The sequence below is a fragment of the Mixophyes fleayi genome, chromosome 2, assembly GCF_038048845.1.
Source record: "Mixophyes fleayi isolate aMixFle1 chromosome 2, aMixFle1.hap1, whole genome shotgun sequence".
NCBI lineage: Eukaryota > Metazoa > Chordata > Amphibia > Anura > Limnodynastidae > Mixophyes > Mixophyes fleayi.
The window spans coordinates 303,143,383-303,163,045 of NC_134403.1; the positions used below are offsets into that span (position 1 = coordinate 303,143,383).

A 19,663-nucleotide genomic window follows, 5' to 3' on the forward strand; every position below is an offset into this window, starting at 1 on the left:
GGTACCTGCCCTTAACATGTTGACATGCAAGTCAATAAAGATAGATGTTGATTTTAGGATCCTGCAATGCAGTAGGCATGAGTAGGCTCAGTAGTCTTTATCCAGTCAGAAGTGAACCTCAAACACCAGTTTTTGCTCTTAGTAAAGCAGATTTAAGTTATCTCTGCACTTCTCACTTTGGCCAACTGGCCATAAGTAATAGTTCCTTTGTACCAGTTTAGCATATAATTGTATAGACTTCCATGAAAGTGATTACCAATCATATATTTCCTTTGTTATCTGGTTACATAGATTAAAGCAGTTATGCAAAAAGTCCATTTGTACAGTTGTTAGTTATATAAATCGATGTTGTAATTTATGATATAAAATTCCAAACACTCTTATATATGTACAATTTTGTACACATTTTTATTTTAACTTATCTTTTACATAAAACAGGTATATTTCCTTGCATTTTCCTTTAATTTGTAAAGTTAATTTAGGCTGATGACAAACTTTGAATTCACAAGTGGCATATTGCGTTTGATGATTTTTTGATCAAGGGTCAAGTGATGATGGCAGTTACACTACTTGACAATTAAAATAAAATGTACATTTCTACATTCTGTTACATTTATAAGTGTTGCAATTCTTTCTTGATAAATTTATTTGTAGTAGATCTAAGGTAATGTGCGGCAAGATTCAAAATATGGAGCTAACCAATTATGTTTAGAAGCATTCCAATGACATTGCTTGCTTTGATGTCTATATATGTATATATTTATGTGAGTACTGTTTTTTATTATCTCAATGTAAGACATATTTTAACAATTGTCTCATAGATTTTAAAATTAAAATGCATGCTGTTTCATATTTCTGTAGGTGTGTTAAAATGTAAGAAAGACAAATCATATGAAAATGGACAGATGTGCCCAATGTGCTCCACTCCAAGACATCTACAAAGCCAAGAAATTCAGAGTTTGAAAGACATGTCCTGTGTACGGCCTACTATTTCTTCACCACTGAAGATCAACAGCAGTGACACTCACTTTGAAGATGATGATAATGATCTTCCATTGTTAGAGTTAAATAAAGATTTTCTTGGGCAAATTATTTTAAATATGACTGATGAGCATGGGAATAAGGTTAATTTGGATTGTCAGATAAAAAAAACAGAAGATTTTAGCAAAATTCATTGGAACCAACTTCACCAAGAAGAGATTGATATCAATATGACATTTGTTCTGGATTTTGAATGCCCCATGACCAGGGATAACTATGAAAAACTATGGAAGCTAATAGCTTACTATAGTGAGGTTCCTGTTAAATTGGAAAGAGAGTTACTGTTTACTGACAGCCACAAATTGACTTACAGATATAAACAAAATATGGACCATGACTCGTATTATTACACAGGAGTTAGGGCTGTCATATCAGCAGAACCTGAATGGGTGATGCAAGCCATTATCAAGATGCAGCTGAATAGAAGAATGAGTACAGCTAAAAAAGTTACACTGTCTTTCTCCACACAGCTTTCACAATCTATTCACACAAAGGATATCCAATATCCAAAGAATAGTTGGGTCATGATAAATAGAAATGAGTTCACCAAAACATCATATAGTGTTGTTAAGGGAAATGTTTGTCAACTGAACTGCAATGTGAAGTCATCTGAAACCCCTTCTATTGAATGGAGTCTACCAGATGGTACAATAATACAAGCTCCATATAGTAACCAAGATAGCAGATATTCCATATCGGCTAATGGCCATTTGGTAATCAAATCAGCAGATTTCACAGATTCTGGGGTGTATCATTGTATAGCACAAGTAAAGCATGAGATTGATACCTTGCCTATTAGAGTGGTGGTGCAGCCTCCAGCAGATCAGATATCTGAAAGTAACATTCAAGTGGTCACCAAAACAATTGGAGAACCTATAAGTTTAGCTTGCAATGCATTTGCAAACCCTGATGCTGAGGTGAACTGGATTTTACCAAACAATAATATTATTAATTCAGGGACAAATAAAAGTGGTGCATATTTTCTAAATGATGGGACATTAATGATTCCAAATACCAAGCTTACTAATAGCGGCCTTTATAGGTGCATAGCTATAAATCAGTATGGAACAGACCAGCATAGCATGCAGGTGACAATACTCAGAAAGTATTCTGAACAGTTAAATAAAGTAACAATCATTAAAAAACGTCCTGTAATAAAAGTATCTACAAAGCCCAAGTATGATGTCATAGATGACGACAGAGGATCGGGGGAGAGAGATGTGCAAGAGGAGACAGATAAATATTATGAAGTTGAGGATAGAGTAGAATCTGGAAAAGATAGAGGTTCTCTCCTACCTAGAAATGAAGGCAAACACAACAGAAAAGACAGACAGAAAATTAATTCATGGAAAAATACAGAAAATGCTAAAGACAGCAATATAGCCGAAGGGCGAAGAAAATTTGAATCTAGAAGGAGAACAAATGTAGGCAATAAGCAAATTGATCCCAAGCAATGGGCCAGCATTTTGGCAAAGGTTAGAGGAAGAAATGTTCAAAAAACTACTGAAACGCCTCTTCCAACCATCCCAAGAGCCTCTACTGCACCAACATTCAAGCATAAAGCTACAACGCCATCTTCCATAGCTGAGCTACCATTGACTAGTATAACTGAATCATCAAATAATATGGAGGAATCATCAGCAGATGATGATTTATTATTTATAACATCGTCACCAAAAGTAACTATAAGACAATATCAGGATATAACTACACTGGCAAATAACGGAGTTTCATTAGTAACTAATGAGGAACCAGATTACAGTGAAGTTACTTCTGCAGAGGAGATTCAAGAGAGAGTAGCAACAGAACCACCTTTTTCATGGACCATGTTAACTACATCAAACCCTGTAATATCAACTCTGGGAAATTTTAATATAGATGACTCCATTTATTCAACAGACGAGGAAGAATTAAATCCTTTTACAGAAAAAGATACTGAGACTATTGATCCAGCACACAACATTCAAACATATGAAACAGATCACATTTCTGAACCTGTAACTATTAAAACTCAACCAGAAAACTATTCAGATGAACTTTTTACTTCTATTGAAACTCAAACCATTCCTAGGGAGAATAGTGTGGAAACAGATGAAACCAAAAATAACTCGGGTGGAATGTTTACAACAGCAACTATGACACACCATGCTATAGCTGAAATTTCTGAAGGAATAATTTCTACCCAGTTTGCTTCTGAATACCCTACATCAGAATATAACAAGCAACTAAATTTCATTGATCTACATAATGATAACTTAATACATGTGAACGAGAATACCAATACATATTCTCCATCTCCAACCAAATTTGGTATTCAAGAACATGACCACATGGTATCTAAAGCCATAGAGAGTATAATACCTAAATTTACAAGTGTTATTACTACACCATTACCTGAAACTGCCACTACCACTTATTTTGATCCTATGTCATCTATTCCAATTGTTTCTGATTCTCTTGCAGAAGACCCCGTTGAAGGTAAATACTCTAAGGATTATGTTTATCAAACAGAAAATGTATTCACATCTAAGAATGAAAATAATATAGATACAAACAATTTAAATGATGTTAAAACTTTCACTGTAGAGCAGCATTTACTGCCCACAACAAGAAGTCCCCATACTATTAAAAGTCCCATTGATAAAACAAGTATGACCTCTGCTCTCCCTGGAACAACTACTAGAACAACACCCATTAATTCACAAACACTAAGCACAACCACACCACTTCCAACTTATGCCCACATCCAGTATCCTAGACGAAGAAACCAAGGGAGAAGAAAGTTTAGACCAAATAGACCCAGACACAGACAGAACCAAGTTTTTCCTACACAAAGTCATTTCCTAGCACCAAGTGAACCTGTTTTGCTCCCAACTGCAGAAAAGGGTAAATTGATAGATATTCCAAATACTACACCCAAATACTCTACTCCCACGGTGACCAAAATGTTGGAAATCCCACTAGCTCCTCCTGTCACAACAAGAGATATAGCATATATTTCTGCCAATATAGACAGCACAAAAGAATTATATACATTAAAACCTACTGATAATGCAATAACTACAAGAACACATCACATTGAAGAGTTTGAAGGTCAAGGCACCACAATGATATATTTTACTACAAGTACACCTCCATCATGGCCTGCAATTGATACAGCAGGTAGAACACAGGATGCTGGAAATGAAATTTATACAGAAGTAAGTCTCCCTATTGAAACAGAGACTTCTCCAATGCTTATTACAGAGGATCCGCCAATGTTAACCACTCAAGCTACTACAACTAACAATTTTGTGAAATATTTAAATTATGCACAAAATAATATATCTAAGCAAACTATTGCTACAACCGCACAACAAACACAAAAAGTTACCACCACCGTTAATAAGGATGAAAATAAACGCAGAACAATTCATATATTTGCTGGAAATAAAGAAAGTCTTAGGAGACCACTTGATGTAACACCTAACCCTGGCAAATATATCACTTTGTCTCCAATTACAATAAATACTTTTGCTCCTAAGACACATTTCCATTTAACCTCTCCAAGCACACGAATCAACATTCCTATTCAGTACTCAGTAACTAAGAGTATAAAAGAACAAGAAGCTATACATCAAGGTGCATCAACTGAAGCTTCAAAAATAGTGCAAGCAAACACCCTTTCCTCAAGAATTAATGAACTGGATCCATATTCTTCCAATCAGAACAAGATGTTTTCACAGTCTAAACAAGAACAATTTAAAAATAACTATGGTTCAAAATTAAATAATAGCCTCCTTTATAACACAAAATATCGACAACAACCTCGAGTAGTGAATAACTACCATCATGCAATAGCCCCACCATATCAAAATCCAATGAGAGGGACCATAAGGCCACCTTACATTGCCACCCATGGACGTTACTATACTACTAATCAGCCCTTTACAATAACTAATAAACCAGAAATAACAGCATATACAGCACAATATTTTCAAGAAAGAAAAACTTATATACCAAACATATCGACAACCATACCAGCAACAACCACAACAACAGTTGTTCCATTATTCAGACCAAGGCCAGTAACACCAAATAAATTTTTTCATGGACAAAGAATTACACCTAATTACAGACAATTTGGGAATAATTTGATTACTGACGGTAAAGGTACTTCAATAAGAATACCATACCAAGGAAATCCATACTACTTAAATCCAAGAGTACTATATCGTTTTAATAGGACCAGGCCGTTTCAGTCTACTGTGACTTCTAAGCCTAGTCCTGCGACTATTTTAGCCCCAGTTAAAGAAAATAATAAAGCCTGGACAACAGCATTAAGTGCTAAAATAAGAACTACCACTTCCCCTGCTCCAGTATACAGAGTATCGACTACGTCCACAAGTTTAGCTACTACTACTCCTTTTCCACCAGGCTCTACAGCTCAGCCATATTGGTATTATTTCAATGTTAATCCAAGGCTTCGACTTACGACAAGTAGAGAAGAGTCAACACTGCAACCTTCAGTAATGACTAAATTGCAAGAAGGAAAACCCAGGATTATGACCACTGACTTGCAGTTTGTCTCTCTGCCATTTGAAATGGATGCTATTTTCCCATGTGAAACTACAATAGAACCCAAGCCCTTCATTACTTGGACAAAACTTGCTACAGGTAATACATGTAATAAAGCAATTTCTATATTTTTTCATTATAGACATAGCTTTGAAAAATAACAGAAGCTAATTTTAAGAACGTCTTCAGCCAATTCCAAATCCCTTAGTGATTATGGCTAGACAAGATTGAAATACACATAATGTAAACACATGTTATATAATAACAGGCATTTTAAGTGGTGTATACTTGCACATGGTACTTACCCCTCTATTGTAGGTACATTATGAATTGATGTTGTCATTTCTCCTTTTCAGACATTTGTCCCTCCCCATCTTGATTCACATTATATAATTTTTAACAGTATTTATATTAATATTAAGAAAGGATTTCAAGTATGAGTAGGCCTTTTAATAATTGATGCAATGTAATTTACAATTGTGTTCATGCACATATAATATTCATGTGCACATGTTAAAATTCCATTTATCTATCCATCCTTTATCTATTTTATGTGACAAAATGTTTGCAAAAAAAATTTAAATATTTATTTTCATAGTACCATGATAATTATGCAGAAATTATATGTTTATTGACATTGTTCTGCTTATGATTCTAACAGGGGCCATAATGTCATCAAGTACCAAAATACAGAGATTTAAAGTCTTGGATAATGGCACATTACACATCCAGAAACTTCAGCTTCAGGACCGCGGGCAGTATATGTGTACTGCACAGAACAAATATGGCGTTGACAAGATGATTGTTACTTTGACCGTTGTTTCCCAACAACCAAAAATGTTATTACCTCATTTCAAGGATACTTTAATATATCTTGGAGATACAATCACAATGGACTGTAATGCTAGTGGCATACCACCCCCCCATATTTCTTGGATACTCCCTGATAGGAGAATAATACAGACTATTACTACGACAGAGTCTCGCATAACACTTTTTGCTAACGGAAGCTTATCCATTAAAGAAGTGACCTTTCCTGACCGAGGAATTTTCAAGTGTATTGCTAGTAATGTGGCAGGTGCTGACAGTTTAACTGTAAAGCTTCAAGTATCACCTTTGCCTCCCTTAATTCAACAGGAAAAAGTGGAAAATATTTCCCTGCCTCAGAGCCATAGCATTTTTATTCACTGTTCAGCAAAAGGTGCTCCTCCGCCTACTATTCGATGGGTGCTCTCAGATGGTACACAAGTCCGCCCATCCCAGTTTGCAAATGGAAACTTGTTTGTGTTCCCTAATGGAACACTCTACATACGTAACAGCTCACCAAGAGACATTGGGAAGTATGAGTGTATAGCAGCAAACGTTGTGGGTGCAGCCAGGAGACTAGTACATCTAGATGTAAAGAAATATCCATTGAATGCTAAGATCACTTCAAGCTCTCCTCAGAAAACAGATGTATCTTATGGTGGAACACTACGATTAGACTGTAGTGCAGCTGGTGATCCATGGCCAAGAATTATGTGGAGACTTCCATCTAAACGTTTGGTGGACTCTTTCTTCAGGTATGTTATTGTTGTTAAGTAACAAATACACAAGTGTTTTGTCACTTCCACCCAGATCACTGGAAGATAGATTTGGTATTTCTTCAGTTGAATGCCCACACAAGATTAAATTTATCCAGCCCTAAATTACTCTGTCTAGAGACAGTACATTCACTCAGTATCTTGGATAACTGACAATGGCTAGTGTTCCATTTTAGCATATCCTTTGTTCATTTCCTGGAAGCCATGTAATTAATCAACTAATCATCAAAGCAACCAAACAATTAACCAATAGACGTACCAAATGCAGTACTATTATTATACAAATCTGTTTTATTTACAAATATTTACCAATACCTCCAAATTATTGAAAAATAAGTACACCAAGTTAAGTGTCTGCTGACAAGCATAAGCTGATAAGTTGGACATATACTGTACATATGGCTCTCATTTTCTGATATTTGACTGTTCTATAAAAGTCCCTTCTTGCTTTTTATTGGGTTTTAAAACAGTTACAGGAACTTTATTTCCCCACTAATCACATTCAGGGTCAAAGAGTAGAGTTTTGAGCTCATTTGCATGCCTCCCTCCAAGGTCACATGAGGCTGTTTGTGACGTCTGGGGGGCGGTGTCAGTCCTACACACAGCCAAGGAGTAATGTGACCATGAGAAACAAAAGGAAGCTATTAGTCTGTTCACTCACTTTCCATGTCCATAATCCTGCTCAGAGGTGGGAATGGATGGGCAAATGGGGCTATTACTACCATAATCACCACCGCCGGGCCCGTAAGATAGGCCGACATACATTGTACTAGTATTCCAGTTTCGGTAAAAATTCTAAACAGCTACGTTAGGGTTCGTTCACATTTGCTTTACTTAACATATTAAGTATGTTAAATGGCTCCAGCAACTATTCAGACTATACGTCGACTTCGATGTCAGCCGTGGCACACTGCAGCAACGCAAAATCTTCAAAAACTTTCCCATAAAGCAGAACGTCACTGGCATAAATCTCGTACCTTTAATGACTTCATATATGCTTCTAACTACTGCTCCTGTTGAAATGCTCTGGACACTGCAAAAAAAACATACTTCCAATCTCTCATCTATGCTCAGGCTTCTAACCCCAAACACTTTTTTAACACATTTAAATCTCTTCTCAATCCTCCCACCCCAAATCCTCCGTCTACTATAAGTGCCCAGGTTCTTGCTTCCTACTTCAAGGACAAGTTTGATAAGATCAGACTAGAAATGGTATCCTCTTCCTCGACAAGCAATCAGCTCAATTCCTTCTCACCACCCTCTGACACCCTCTCTTCATTTGACCTCACAAATGAAGAAGAAATTTCTACTCTCTTCTTATCTTCCTACTCTACCTCCTGTCTTCTTGATCCTATTCCCTCGTAAATTGGTAGATCCCTGTCTACTGTGCTCATTTCACCTCTAACTAAAATATGTAATCTCTCTCTCTCTACTGGTATCTTTCCATCACTATACAAGCACGCAGTGATTACTCCTATTCTGAAAAAACAAGATTCCGACTCCTGTGCCCCTCCAAGCTTCTAGAGAGACTTGCCTACACTCGCCTCACACGCTTCCTTTCCGCAAACAACCTGTTGGATCCTCTTCAGTCTGGATTTCGTTCTCAACACTCCACAGAGACTGTGTTGACTAAGGCTGTCAATGCAAATTTGTGAAGAGCAAGAAATGTGTAACTAGGGCACTCGAAGGATAACGAAATAATGTAAATTTAAATTATCAGTTTACATTTGTTTAGGTCTATTTGTTCATTTACACATTTTAATATTTCACTATGCTATATGTGACTATATATTATGACATTAATTTTAATGCATACTAATAAATTTTGAATAAGTTTTACATTATTTCGTTATCCTTCGAGTGCCCTAGTTACACATTTCTTGCTCTTCACAAATTTGCATACTAGTACCTTGTGTGGGTGCACCAATTCTGGTCTTTTGGCTTTATAAAAATGGATGATACCAATATATTTGGATGAGGCCGTCTTCCAGAATAAGTTGGATATTCCTGGTGCGATATAGTCTGTCTTTCTTAAGGCTGTCAATGATCAGATCACTGCTAAAACTAAATGCCATTACTCTCTCCTAATTCTCCTGGATCTCTCTGCTGCATTTGACACCATTGACCACTCTCTTCTCATACAAACACTGCAATCCCTAAGTCTTCAAGACACTGTCCTATCCTGGTTCTCACCCTACCTTTCTAATCGCTCTTTCACTGTTAATTTCTATGGGGCTGCCTCTGCTCCGCTTCCTTCATCAGTTGGAGTACTGCAAGGCTCAGTGCCAGGTGCTCTGTTATTCTCTATCTATACCGCTTCTCTTGAAAATCTAATAAGCTCCTTTGGATTTCAGTATCATCTCATGCGGATGATACCCAAATTTATCTATCTTCTCCTGATCTCTCGACATCTGTGTTGTCCCATGTAACTGACTGTCTTTCTGCCATTTCATCTTGGATGTCCTCTCGCCAACTCAAGCTCAATCTTTCTAAAACAAAGTTAATAATATTCCCACCCACCAACAAGAGCATACCTGACATTTCTATCTCTCTGTTGATAACATGACCTAAATCCCCACCTCTCAAGCACGCTGCCTAGGTGTGATCTTTGACTCAGAACTATCCTTTGTTTCTCACATTGACTCTATATCTAAATCATGTTATGTACATCTAAAAAACATTTGCAGAATATGCACATATCTTACACAGGACACTGAAAAACCTTAATTCATGCAATTATTATCTTCCACATTGACTTTTGCAATTCCCTCCTTACTGGTCTTCCCCAAAACAGAATCAAACCCCTACAATCTATTTTGCAAGCAGCAGAAAGATTGATTTTCCATGCAAATCGTTATTCCTCTGCTGAATCACTCTGTATGTCTCTACGCTGGTTGCCTGTTTTCTACCGAATCCAATATAAAATACTTTTACTAACCTACAAGGCCATCAACAAAGCTGCACCAACATCCATCTGCTCTCTTGTCCCAAAATATCTCCCAACTTGGCAACTTCGTTCTGCACAATTTCTGCGTCTCTCATCCACCCTCATTACATCCTCCCATTCCCGGTTAGAGGACTTTTTTCAGGCTGCACCCACTCTATGGAATTCACTCCCTTGCAGAATAAGACTCTCCTCTGGTCTACAAACTTACAAGCGTTCTCTGAAACCCACCTCTACAGACAAGCTTATAATATTCCTCAACCACCCTCTTAACCTCACTAGATTACCCTATTACCACCCATACACAATTTCACACAAGACAACTACCCCCTGACCAACATTGTTGTGTGACAGGATCATTTAGCTTACGAATCACTTTTACCTTTGCAGTCTGGCCCGAAATGCAAAATGTAGACTTAACCTCAAGTATCAAACCCCCATTGTCCCATATATTGTAAGCTGGCGAGCAGGGTCTTCTCACCTCTTTGTCTGTTTTACCCAGTTTGTTTCTTACTGTATTTGTCGCCAATTGTAAAGTGCTATGGAATATGTTGGCGCTATATAAATGATGATGATGATATGTACAGTAAGACATATTGAGCAATCCATGCTCCTTTTCAAAAATAGCAGTCTCTTCTACATAATCATCAGTCAACACCAGATATGATTACTTATAGATGTAATATAGAGTAGTCATTACTGTGATATGGATAGCCACTGTCATGTGCAGTAGTGACATTCAGCTAGTAATCCTAGACAAGGGTGTCAGTCCTCGTATTCCAGAAACAATGCCTCTAATAAACAGTGATATTGTACCAAGTTCAAATCTCAGTTCTTTAGGAAAGTGAATTTTCAGTTCTGTAGATGCACATACCAAAATAGTCCAGGGTCCTCTGTGCACTAGAACAATCGCTTTCATAAGCAAAACTCCACCTATATTTGATTGCTTTTTTGATTCTGGGCTTAGTCCATTTTTACTGATTCATATACTTGCGTATATTGCTGTGTATGATTTTCACCTACTGGTCCAGCCCACAATTTATGTTTAAAAGGTTCTTATATGTAATTTCTTTATTAAATATTGTATTTTATTATACTTTCTGTATATACCGATATTTTCCGACCATACACCTTGCACCAGGGAAAACTTTTTGGCCATATTTACAAAGATAGAGTTCCCTGTAAAAGTCCTGTGTTTGTGTGATTCTCACTAAACATATTTACAGTTTGTGAAAGCAAGGGTGGTAAAACACTGAGACTAAATAACAATACCTGATGCAGAATGTTGGACTTGTATACAATATTGATTAAACTGGAGTCAACTTCTTTAACCAATTTTTTAATCTGCCCATACAAGAGTAGATCCAGTCAATGGTCCTGAGTGCATGGGTCCACATGGAAACTGGATGGATCCAGTGCTCAAGCTGAGCAAGCATATTACATAGGGTAGAGTTTGTGTGGTTGCCCAATGGCTGCACACATCTGCTGGCTGAATTTTCCACTGTCCATCCCAATCAGATGTTGTTCAGGAATTTTTGTTTTATTGGGCCACCACATTTCAAAATTGGCCATCCAAATTGATTCAGGTATAGATAATTTGATTGTCTGGTTTTTTTTGTAAATCTCTTTTTTATTGGTAGTATAACATCTTATACCAACTGATTGTCTGGTTTTAAGTCTTTCATATCGTTTTACATGCTTCTGCACATTAAATAATAAGGCAGCAGACTTTTGCAATGTCATAGAAATTGTTTGTTCGGTTTGTATATTTGTGGGGAAATTGTTAGGTTAAGACTTTTCTCAAAGAAATGCCAACATATAGCGGGGTAGAACCCAACAGAAATGGAATAAGGAAAGCAAGTTTGTGCATATACAGTAATTAAGCAGGATCATACTGCACATTGCATGATGTATCTTCTGTCTAAACTGACAAATGTGTGGAATTATAGAACAAAAAATGATGTATTTTCATGGCAAAGTCTGTACATCAATAGCTACATTTTATATTACTTAGTGAATTTTAAAATATTAGTATCGGTCTAGTTTTGATAATATGTTAATAATGTCAAATTTGTGTCTTTATGTTAAATAGCTTTGACTCCCGAATCAAGACCTTTGCAAATGGAACACTTATCATTTATTCGGTCACTGAAAAAGATGCAGGGGACTATTTGTGTATGGCACGAAACAAGCTTGGAGATGACTATCTGGTGTTGAAAGTAAATGTGATGATGAAACCTGCCAAAATTCAGTATAAAAATGAAGTTGACCACAAAGTTATATATGGTGGAGATCTAAAGGTTGATTGTGTTGCTACCGGTGTTCCAAATCCTGAAATTTCTTGGAGTCTCCCGGATGGAAGTATGATCAATAACATTATGCAATCAGATGATAATCGTGCACGATCAAGAAGATATGTTGTATTTAATAATGGAACCTTATACCTTAATGAAATAGGAACGAAAGAGGAAGGTGATTATACATGTTATGCTGTAAACCAAATTGGACAAGATGAGATGCGGGTAAGTGTTAAAGTAGTGGCAGAGAAGGCAGTTATCAAGAATAATACTTACTCAGTTATCAATGTGCCCTATGGGGATGTTATCACTGTTTCATGTGAAGCCAAAGGAGAACCTGTACCTAAAATAACATGGCTTTCCCCAGCAAATCGACCTATACCTATGTCATCAGAAAAGTATCAAATTTACAGAGATGGTACCCTTCTTATCCAAAAGGCGCAACGATCTGATACTGGAAACTATACATGTCTAGCACAAAACAATGGTGGAGAGGACAAAAAAGTTGTTCATATTCAGATCAACGTTCTGCCACCTAAAATCAATGGTTATGCCAACAAAATAATGACCATAAAAGAATCTGCAATGAAAGATACACGTTTGTTGATAGACTGTAAAGCTGAAGGAATCCCAACACCCCGCGTTATGTGGGCTTTCCCTGAAGGAGTAATCCTTCCTGCTCCTTACTATGGAAACAGAATTACTGTTCATCGGAATGGAACCCTTGATATTAAAGTTCTACGTAAAACAGATTCAGTACAATTAGTCTGCATTGGAAGGAATGAAGGTGGGGAAGCTAAATTAATTGTACAGTTAACTGTGACGGAACCAGCAGTGAAACCTCAATTTAACAGTGACAATGGAAATGTTGTTGTGGCAGAGGGCCAGTCTGCTAAACTTAATTGCTCAGCTGTAGGGTTTCCACAACCTGAAACAATATGGATTCTTCCAAATGGAACAGAGATTCACAGTGGTAATCACCTCCACAGAATGTTTCACCAGCAGGATGGGACATTACACATTGGTTCCATAGTAATTGCTGATGGAGGAACATATCGCTGCAGAGCTATAAATATTGCTGGATCCGCTGACAGCCTGGTCACTTTGAAAATTGGACGTAAGCCACAAATAAATAGCAATTATAATAATTTAGTCAGTATAATCAATGGAGAGACTTTGCAACTTTACTGTACCACACAAGGAGACACAAAGCCTCATATCTCTTGGACACTGCCTAATGGCATGGTTATCGATGGTCCTCAGGATAAAGGTCGTATTTCTCTGTTACACAATGGCTCCCTTGTTGTGAGGGATACTTCTGTCTATGACAGAGGAAGCTATCAATGCAAAGCAACAACACAATATGGTACATCCACCATGAATGTTCCTGTGATAGTTATAGCATATCCTCCACGTATAACTACTAGCCCTGCACCTGTAATATATGCAAGACCAGGAAGCTCTGTTCAATTAAACTGCATGTCAATTGGAATACCAAAAGCTGAAATAACGTGGCAGCTTCCGGATAAATCTTATTTGATCGCTGGGGCACAATCTCGCTTGTATGGAAACAAATTTCTTCATCCTCAGGGGACATTAGTTATTCAACACTCTTCAAAGAGAGATGCAGGTTATTATAAATGCACAGCTAAAAATATACTAGGCAGCGACACAAAAACAACCTATATACATATATATTAAGACAAAAGTTACTATACTGGTAAATTGCCCATGACTGCCATACAAGTGCAAAGTATACTGTATCAATGGACATTCTCTAACTAATCATGTTGTTTGAAGAAACTGTATACCAATCTACATGCAATAAAGTAAAATCTTTCATTTAAAAATAAAATCGCAAAAACAAGCTAATCAGACCAGCTATATAGATGGACATTATATCAAGTTATTGTGACTTTCCATCATATTTAACATTAACAATTCTGAATGATACAGTATCAAATTGACTTAATCTGCACCTTACTACCAAAGAAGTATTAATATTATACACATACTACACTAATATGTGTTTTGCTCTTTGCTTGAAGATAATTATTGTTATCCTTAACCTCTGATAACGTCCATGTTTCCATACCATTATTATTTAAAGGAAAATTAACTCCAAAATAAAAGTTGCTTGTATTAACCAGAGAAGAACAGAGTATAACTATTTGATGCTATTGATATAGCAAAATTATGTTTTCATTATAGGAGCAATTTGTATTTTAAGTATAATTTTTCTTTATTGACTTTTAAATGGTCATCCATGTATTGGATAAATAATGTTCCGTCATGTAGAAACTCTTCCCGTCTCAATTCAGAAATGGGCTTTGAGAAATATGAACTTGTTAATATGCAACAGAAAAATAAATCTGTGGTTGATGCTTTTTGCATATGTTTTATATTAGTAATCTAACCATGAGACAAAAATTACTACAATCCCTGTCTCATTTTTATAAATTATTGGTCTTTAAAAGACTTTGCTGCAAAACTGTGTTTATATTATTATGATCATTGTACTGTACATTTTATAATAAATATTATTTTCCAAACAAATGTTGGGCATTACTCAAGTCTATTATTTAGAACAAAATATAAAATCTTATTTGACTTCAATTACATTAATCTGAAGATTGCAGTTCACAGATGCTGTATATGACTTACCACCGACCTGTTAACCAAAAATACATTATTGAATGTTTGTGAAATATCATTTTCTTAATTGCAACACCAGAACTGGTGGTTGAATCATTAAAGTTTAAAATCTCCATCCTCTTATGACAGCACCATGTTTCATATAACTTTATTTCACATACAGATGCAAATTACAGGAGTCTGACATCACTACTCTATGCTATTAGAAGCCCATGTTCCTTTCCATTATCAGGATGTCTATTGTGACTAGTACATGCTTTGTGTTTTTGCTTTGTGTTTCGGCGTTCAGTCCACCTTGTTCCATTGGTAGCTGCACAGAAATGTCAGTTGTCAATAACTGCTTTATTATTTATTATTGAAATCTGATAATGCTAATGCATAACTATAGCTTCCTCACTTTCTCCACCAATTGTTACTTGTTGTTCAGCTGCCTTGTTTATCATGTGTTCTCCACACCTCTTGTGATTGTAAGCTCATTTGAACAAGACCATCTTTACCTTCTGTTTCAAGTCATTGTATGAAATTTGAGTCATGCCAATATACAGCTCTGTTTAATAATGCCCTCACATAGACACATGAATGGAAATGTCACTTCCTTCTACATGATACATTTCTCCTGCAAGAATATGTGCTACTATGATATGATTGGTATATAGGTTGTATTATCCGTGGACTACACCACTCCCGAACATCTTATTTTCCAGGACACTGTTACAGGTAATATGGCCCATATGTTTGTAAATATAGTGTTTAGAACTAATTTGCAACTAACTCCAACTTCTACACATATCTACCATTCCATTATTATATATATTGCTTAAACAATTTAATGTGACTTTATAGTAAAGGGATTTTACACTTTAATATAACAAAATAATAATTATTATTATTATAGATTTGTAAGGCCCCACAGTGCTCCGCAACACTGTGCAGTGGGGTTAATAGGACATACATAAAACAAAGACATACAAGACAGACAAAATAAATGTAGACAGGAAAACAAAGGTTATGGAGGACCCTGTCCATTAGAGACCTTACATTCTAAGTGGTAGAGGGCACAGCTGAAACAAGAGGAGTGACTATGGCTTAGAGTGGAGATTGGGACAGCTGTGAGGGTATATTAGTTGGAATAGTATCATCAGGGATATGGTAAGCTTTAAAAAAAGAGATAGGTTTCTAGAGAACGTCTAAAGATTTAAAGGCTGTGGGAAAGCCTGATTCAGGGTGGTAGGGAATTCCGTAATTGGGGAGCAGCACGGGAGAAGTCTTGTAGGTACAAGTGAGAGGTGGTTTCCAGAGAGGAGACAAGATACAGGTAGATCTAACAGGGCAGGAGGGAGAGTGTTTTGATATGAGATTTTTGATGTATGAAGGGGTGGTGTTGTTGAGGGCTTAGTAGGTAAGGGTGAGTAATTTGAATTGGATTCTGGAGGACACATGGAGACAGTGTAGGGATTTACAAAGTAGTGGAGCAGTGAGAGAGAAAGATCAGTCTTGCGGCAAGATTTAGGATTGACTGAAGTGTAGATATATGGGTGTTGGGATTGCCAGATAGCAGGAAGTTGAAGTAGTGAAGATGGGAAATGATGAGGGAATGGATACATGTTTTGGTAGCATGTTGAATAAGAAAAGGGCATATTCTGAGAATGTGGACATCCATGTCAAGATAGTTGAAAGACAGTTGGTTAAACGAGATAGTACAGAAAAGGAGAGGTCAGGGGAAGAGATATAGATTTGGGTGTCATCAGCGTAGAGGTGGTACTGGAGGCCGAATGAACGAATGAGTGCTCCGAGAGAAGAGGTGAACAATGAAAAAAGTAACGAACAGAACCTTGTGGGTCCCCAACAGAAAGTGCGAAGATATGCCAGAGGTAGAAACACTAAAGGAGCGTATCGAGTAGTTGGAAGTGAACCAGGAAAGAACTGTGTCATGAAGACCAATGGAGTGAAGGGTGTGTAGGACAAGAGGGAGATCAATAGTGTCAAAAGCAGCAGAGAGGTCCAGGAGAATGAGTATGGAGAAATGACCCTTAGACTTTGCAGTAAGTAGATCATCAATCACTTTTGTGAGAGCAGTTTCAGTGGAATGTTGGGGGCAGAAGCCTGATTGCATAGAGTCGAGAATGTAATGAGAGGAGAGAGAGTGGGACAGGCGTTTATACATTAGCTGCTCAAGTAGCTTGGAGGCAAAGTGGAGGAGAGAAATAGGGTGGTAGTTGAAGAGAGAGACTGGATCGAGAGATGGTTTCTTTAGACTTGGTAAGATGACTGCATGTTTAAAGGAGGATGGAAATGTGCCAGTGGACAGAGACAGGTTGAAGAGGTGAATTAGAGGTGGGCATGCAGTGGAGGAAAGGGAGGAGAGATGTTTGGAGGAAATAGGGCTGAGGGGACAGGTTGTAGGGTGAGTTGATGAAATGAGTGCAGAGAGTTTATTTTACTGGAGAGAATGAATGGGTGGATTGAAGAGTGTAGATGAAGGTGGGTAGAGTGTGTGGAATTTGACAGAGGATATAGCTTGTCTAATGGTGTTGATTCTTTCTTTGAAGTAGGTGGCAAAATCATGGGCTGTAAGGAAGGCAGTGGAGAGAAGGTGCAGGTGCGCAGAGAAGTGAGTTGAAGGTGGCAAAGAGGTGATGTGGGTTAGAAGACTGGGTGGACATTAGAGATTTGAAGAATGTTTGTATACAAGCATGCAGTGATTATTCCTATTCTAAAAAAACAAGATTCCGACCCAAACTCTCTATCAAATTACCGTCCCATCTCTCAGCTGCCGTGCCCCTCCAAGCTTCTAGAGAGACTTGCCTACATTCGCCTCACATGCTTTCTTTTCGCTAACAACCTGTTAGATCCTCTTCAGTCTGGCTTTTGTTCTCAACACTCCACAGAGACTGCGTTGACCAAGGTTGTCAATGATCTGATCACTGCTTAAACTGAACGCCATTACTCTCTCCTAATTCTCCTGGATCTCTTGGTTGCATTTGACACTGTTGACCACTCTCTTCTCCTACAAACACTGCAATCCCTAGGTCTTCAAGACACTGTTCTATCCTGGTTCACATCCTACCTTTCTAATCACTCTTTCACTGTTAATTTCTCTGGATCCACCTCTGCTCCGCTTCCCCTATTAGTTGGAGTAGCACAAGGCTCAGTGCTAGGTCCTCTGCTGTTCTCTATCTATACCGCTTCTCTTGGAAACCTAATAAGTTCCTTTGGCTTTCGGTATCATCTCTATGCGGATGATTCCCAAATCTATCTATCCTCTCCTGATCTCTCGACATCTGTGTTGTCCTGTGTAACTGACTGTCTTTCTGCCATTTCATCTTGGATGTCCTCTCGCCAACTCAAACTTAATCTTTCTAAAACAGAGTTAATAATATTCCCACCCACCAACAAGAGCATACCTGACATTTCTATCTCTGTTGATAACATGACCATAAATCCCACCCCACAAGCTCGCTGCCTAGGTTTAATCCTTGACTCACACCTATCCTTTGTTCCCCACATTGACTCTATATCTAAATCCTGCTACATACATCTAAAGAACATTTCCAGAATTCGCACATATCTCACGCAAGACACTGCAAAAACCTTAATTCATGCACTCATCATCTCCCGCATTGACTATTGCAATTCCCTCCTTACTGGTCTTCCCAAAGACAGACTCAAACCTCTACAATCTATTTTGCACGCTGCGGCAAGACTGATTTTCCTTGCAAATTGTTCTTCCTCTGTTGAATCACTCTGTATGTCTCTACACTGGCTGCCTGTTTTGTACCGAATCCAATATAAAATACTTTTACTAACCTACAAGGCCATCAACAAAGCTGCACCAACATACATCTCTTCTCTTGTCTCAAAATATCTCCCAACTCGGCAAATCCGTTCTACACAAGATCTGCGTCTCTCATCCACCCTCATTACATCCTCCCATTCCCGGTTACAGGACTTTTTTTAGACTGCACCCACTCTATGGAATTCTCTCCCTCGCACAGTGAGACTCTCCTCTGGTCTACAAACTTTCAAGCGTTCTCTGAAAACCTACCTCTTCAGACAAGCTTATAATATTCCTCGGCCACCCTCTTAACCTTGCTACCTTTAGCCTGTTACACAGTTTCACGCGGGATGGCTGCCCCCTGACCAACATTGTTGTGTGACGGGTTCATTTAGCTTATGAGTCACTTTTACCTTTGCAGTCTGGCTGGGCCAAAATGCAAAATGTAGACTTAACCTCATGTGTCAATCTCCCATTGTCCCATAGATTGCAAACTTGCGAGCAGAGCCTTCTCACCTCTTTGTCTGTTTTACCCAGTTTATTAGTTTATTATGTTTGTCCCCAATTGTAAAGCACTACGGAATATGTTGGCGCTATATAAATAAATGATGATGATGATGATGTGTGGAAGTTAAATAAATGGATGAAATCATTCTAAATTAACAGATATAAATTGTAACACAATTGGGGCACAAGCATAATGTATTCAGTTATACTGTCCTGTAAAATGTTATACCTTTTTATGCATCATCATGGTTTGCTGTAATTCTGCTCTCATTTGCTATAAAATCTCTCTGTGCTTTGAAACCAC

The 19,663-nt window shown here is 37.6% G+C and overlaps 1 protein-coding gene across 1 annotated transcript in view; it reads left to right on the forward strand.

Annotated features, from left to right (window-relative positions):
• The window catches only part of MXRA5 (matrix remodeling associated 5), a 57,510-nt gene extending 42,569 nt beyond the window's left edge, over nucleotides 1-14,941 (forward strand). The window contains exons 5-7 of the mRNA XM_075196478.1: nucleotides 862-5,697; nucleotides 6,260-7,160; nucleotides 12,218-14,941. Coding sequence (XP_075052579.1) covers nucleotides 862-5,697; nucleotides 6,260-7,160; nucleotides 12,218-14,123 — 7,643 coding nt within the window. The 3' untranslated portion in view covers nucleotides 14,124-14,941. The remainder of the gene's footprint in view (nucleotides 1-861; nucleotides 5,698-6,259; nucleotides 7,161-12,217) is intronic.
• The last annotated feature ends 4,722 nt before the right edge of the window (nucleotides 14,942-19,663 follow it).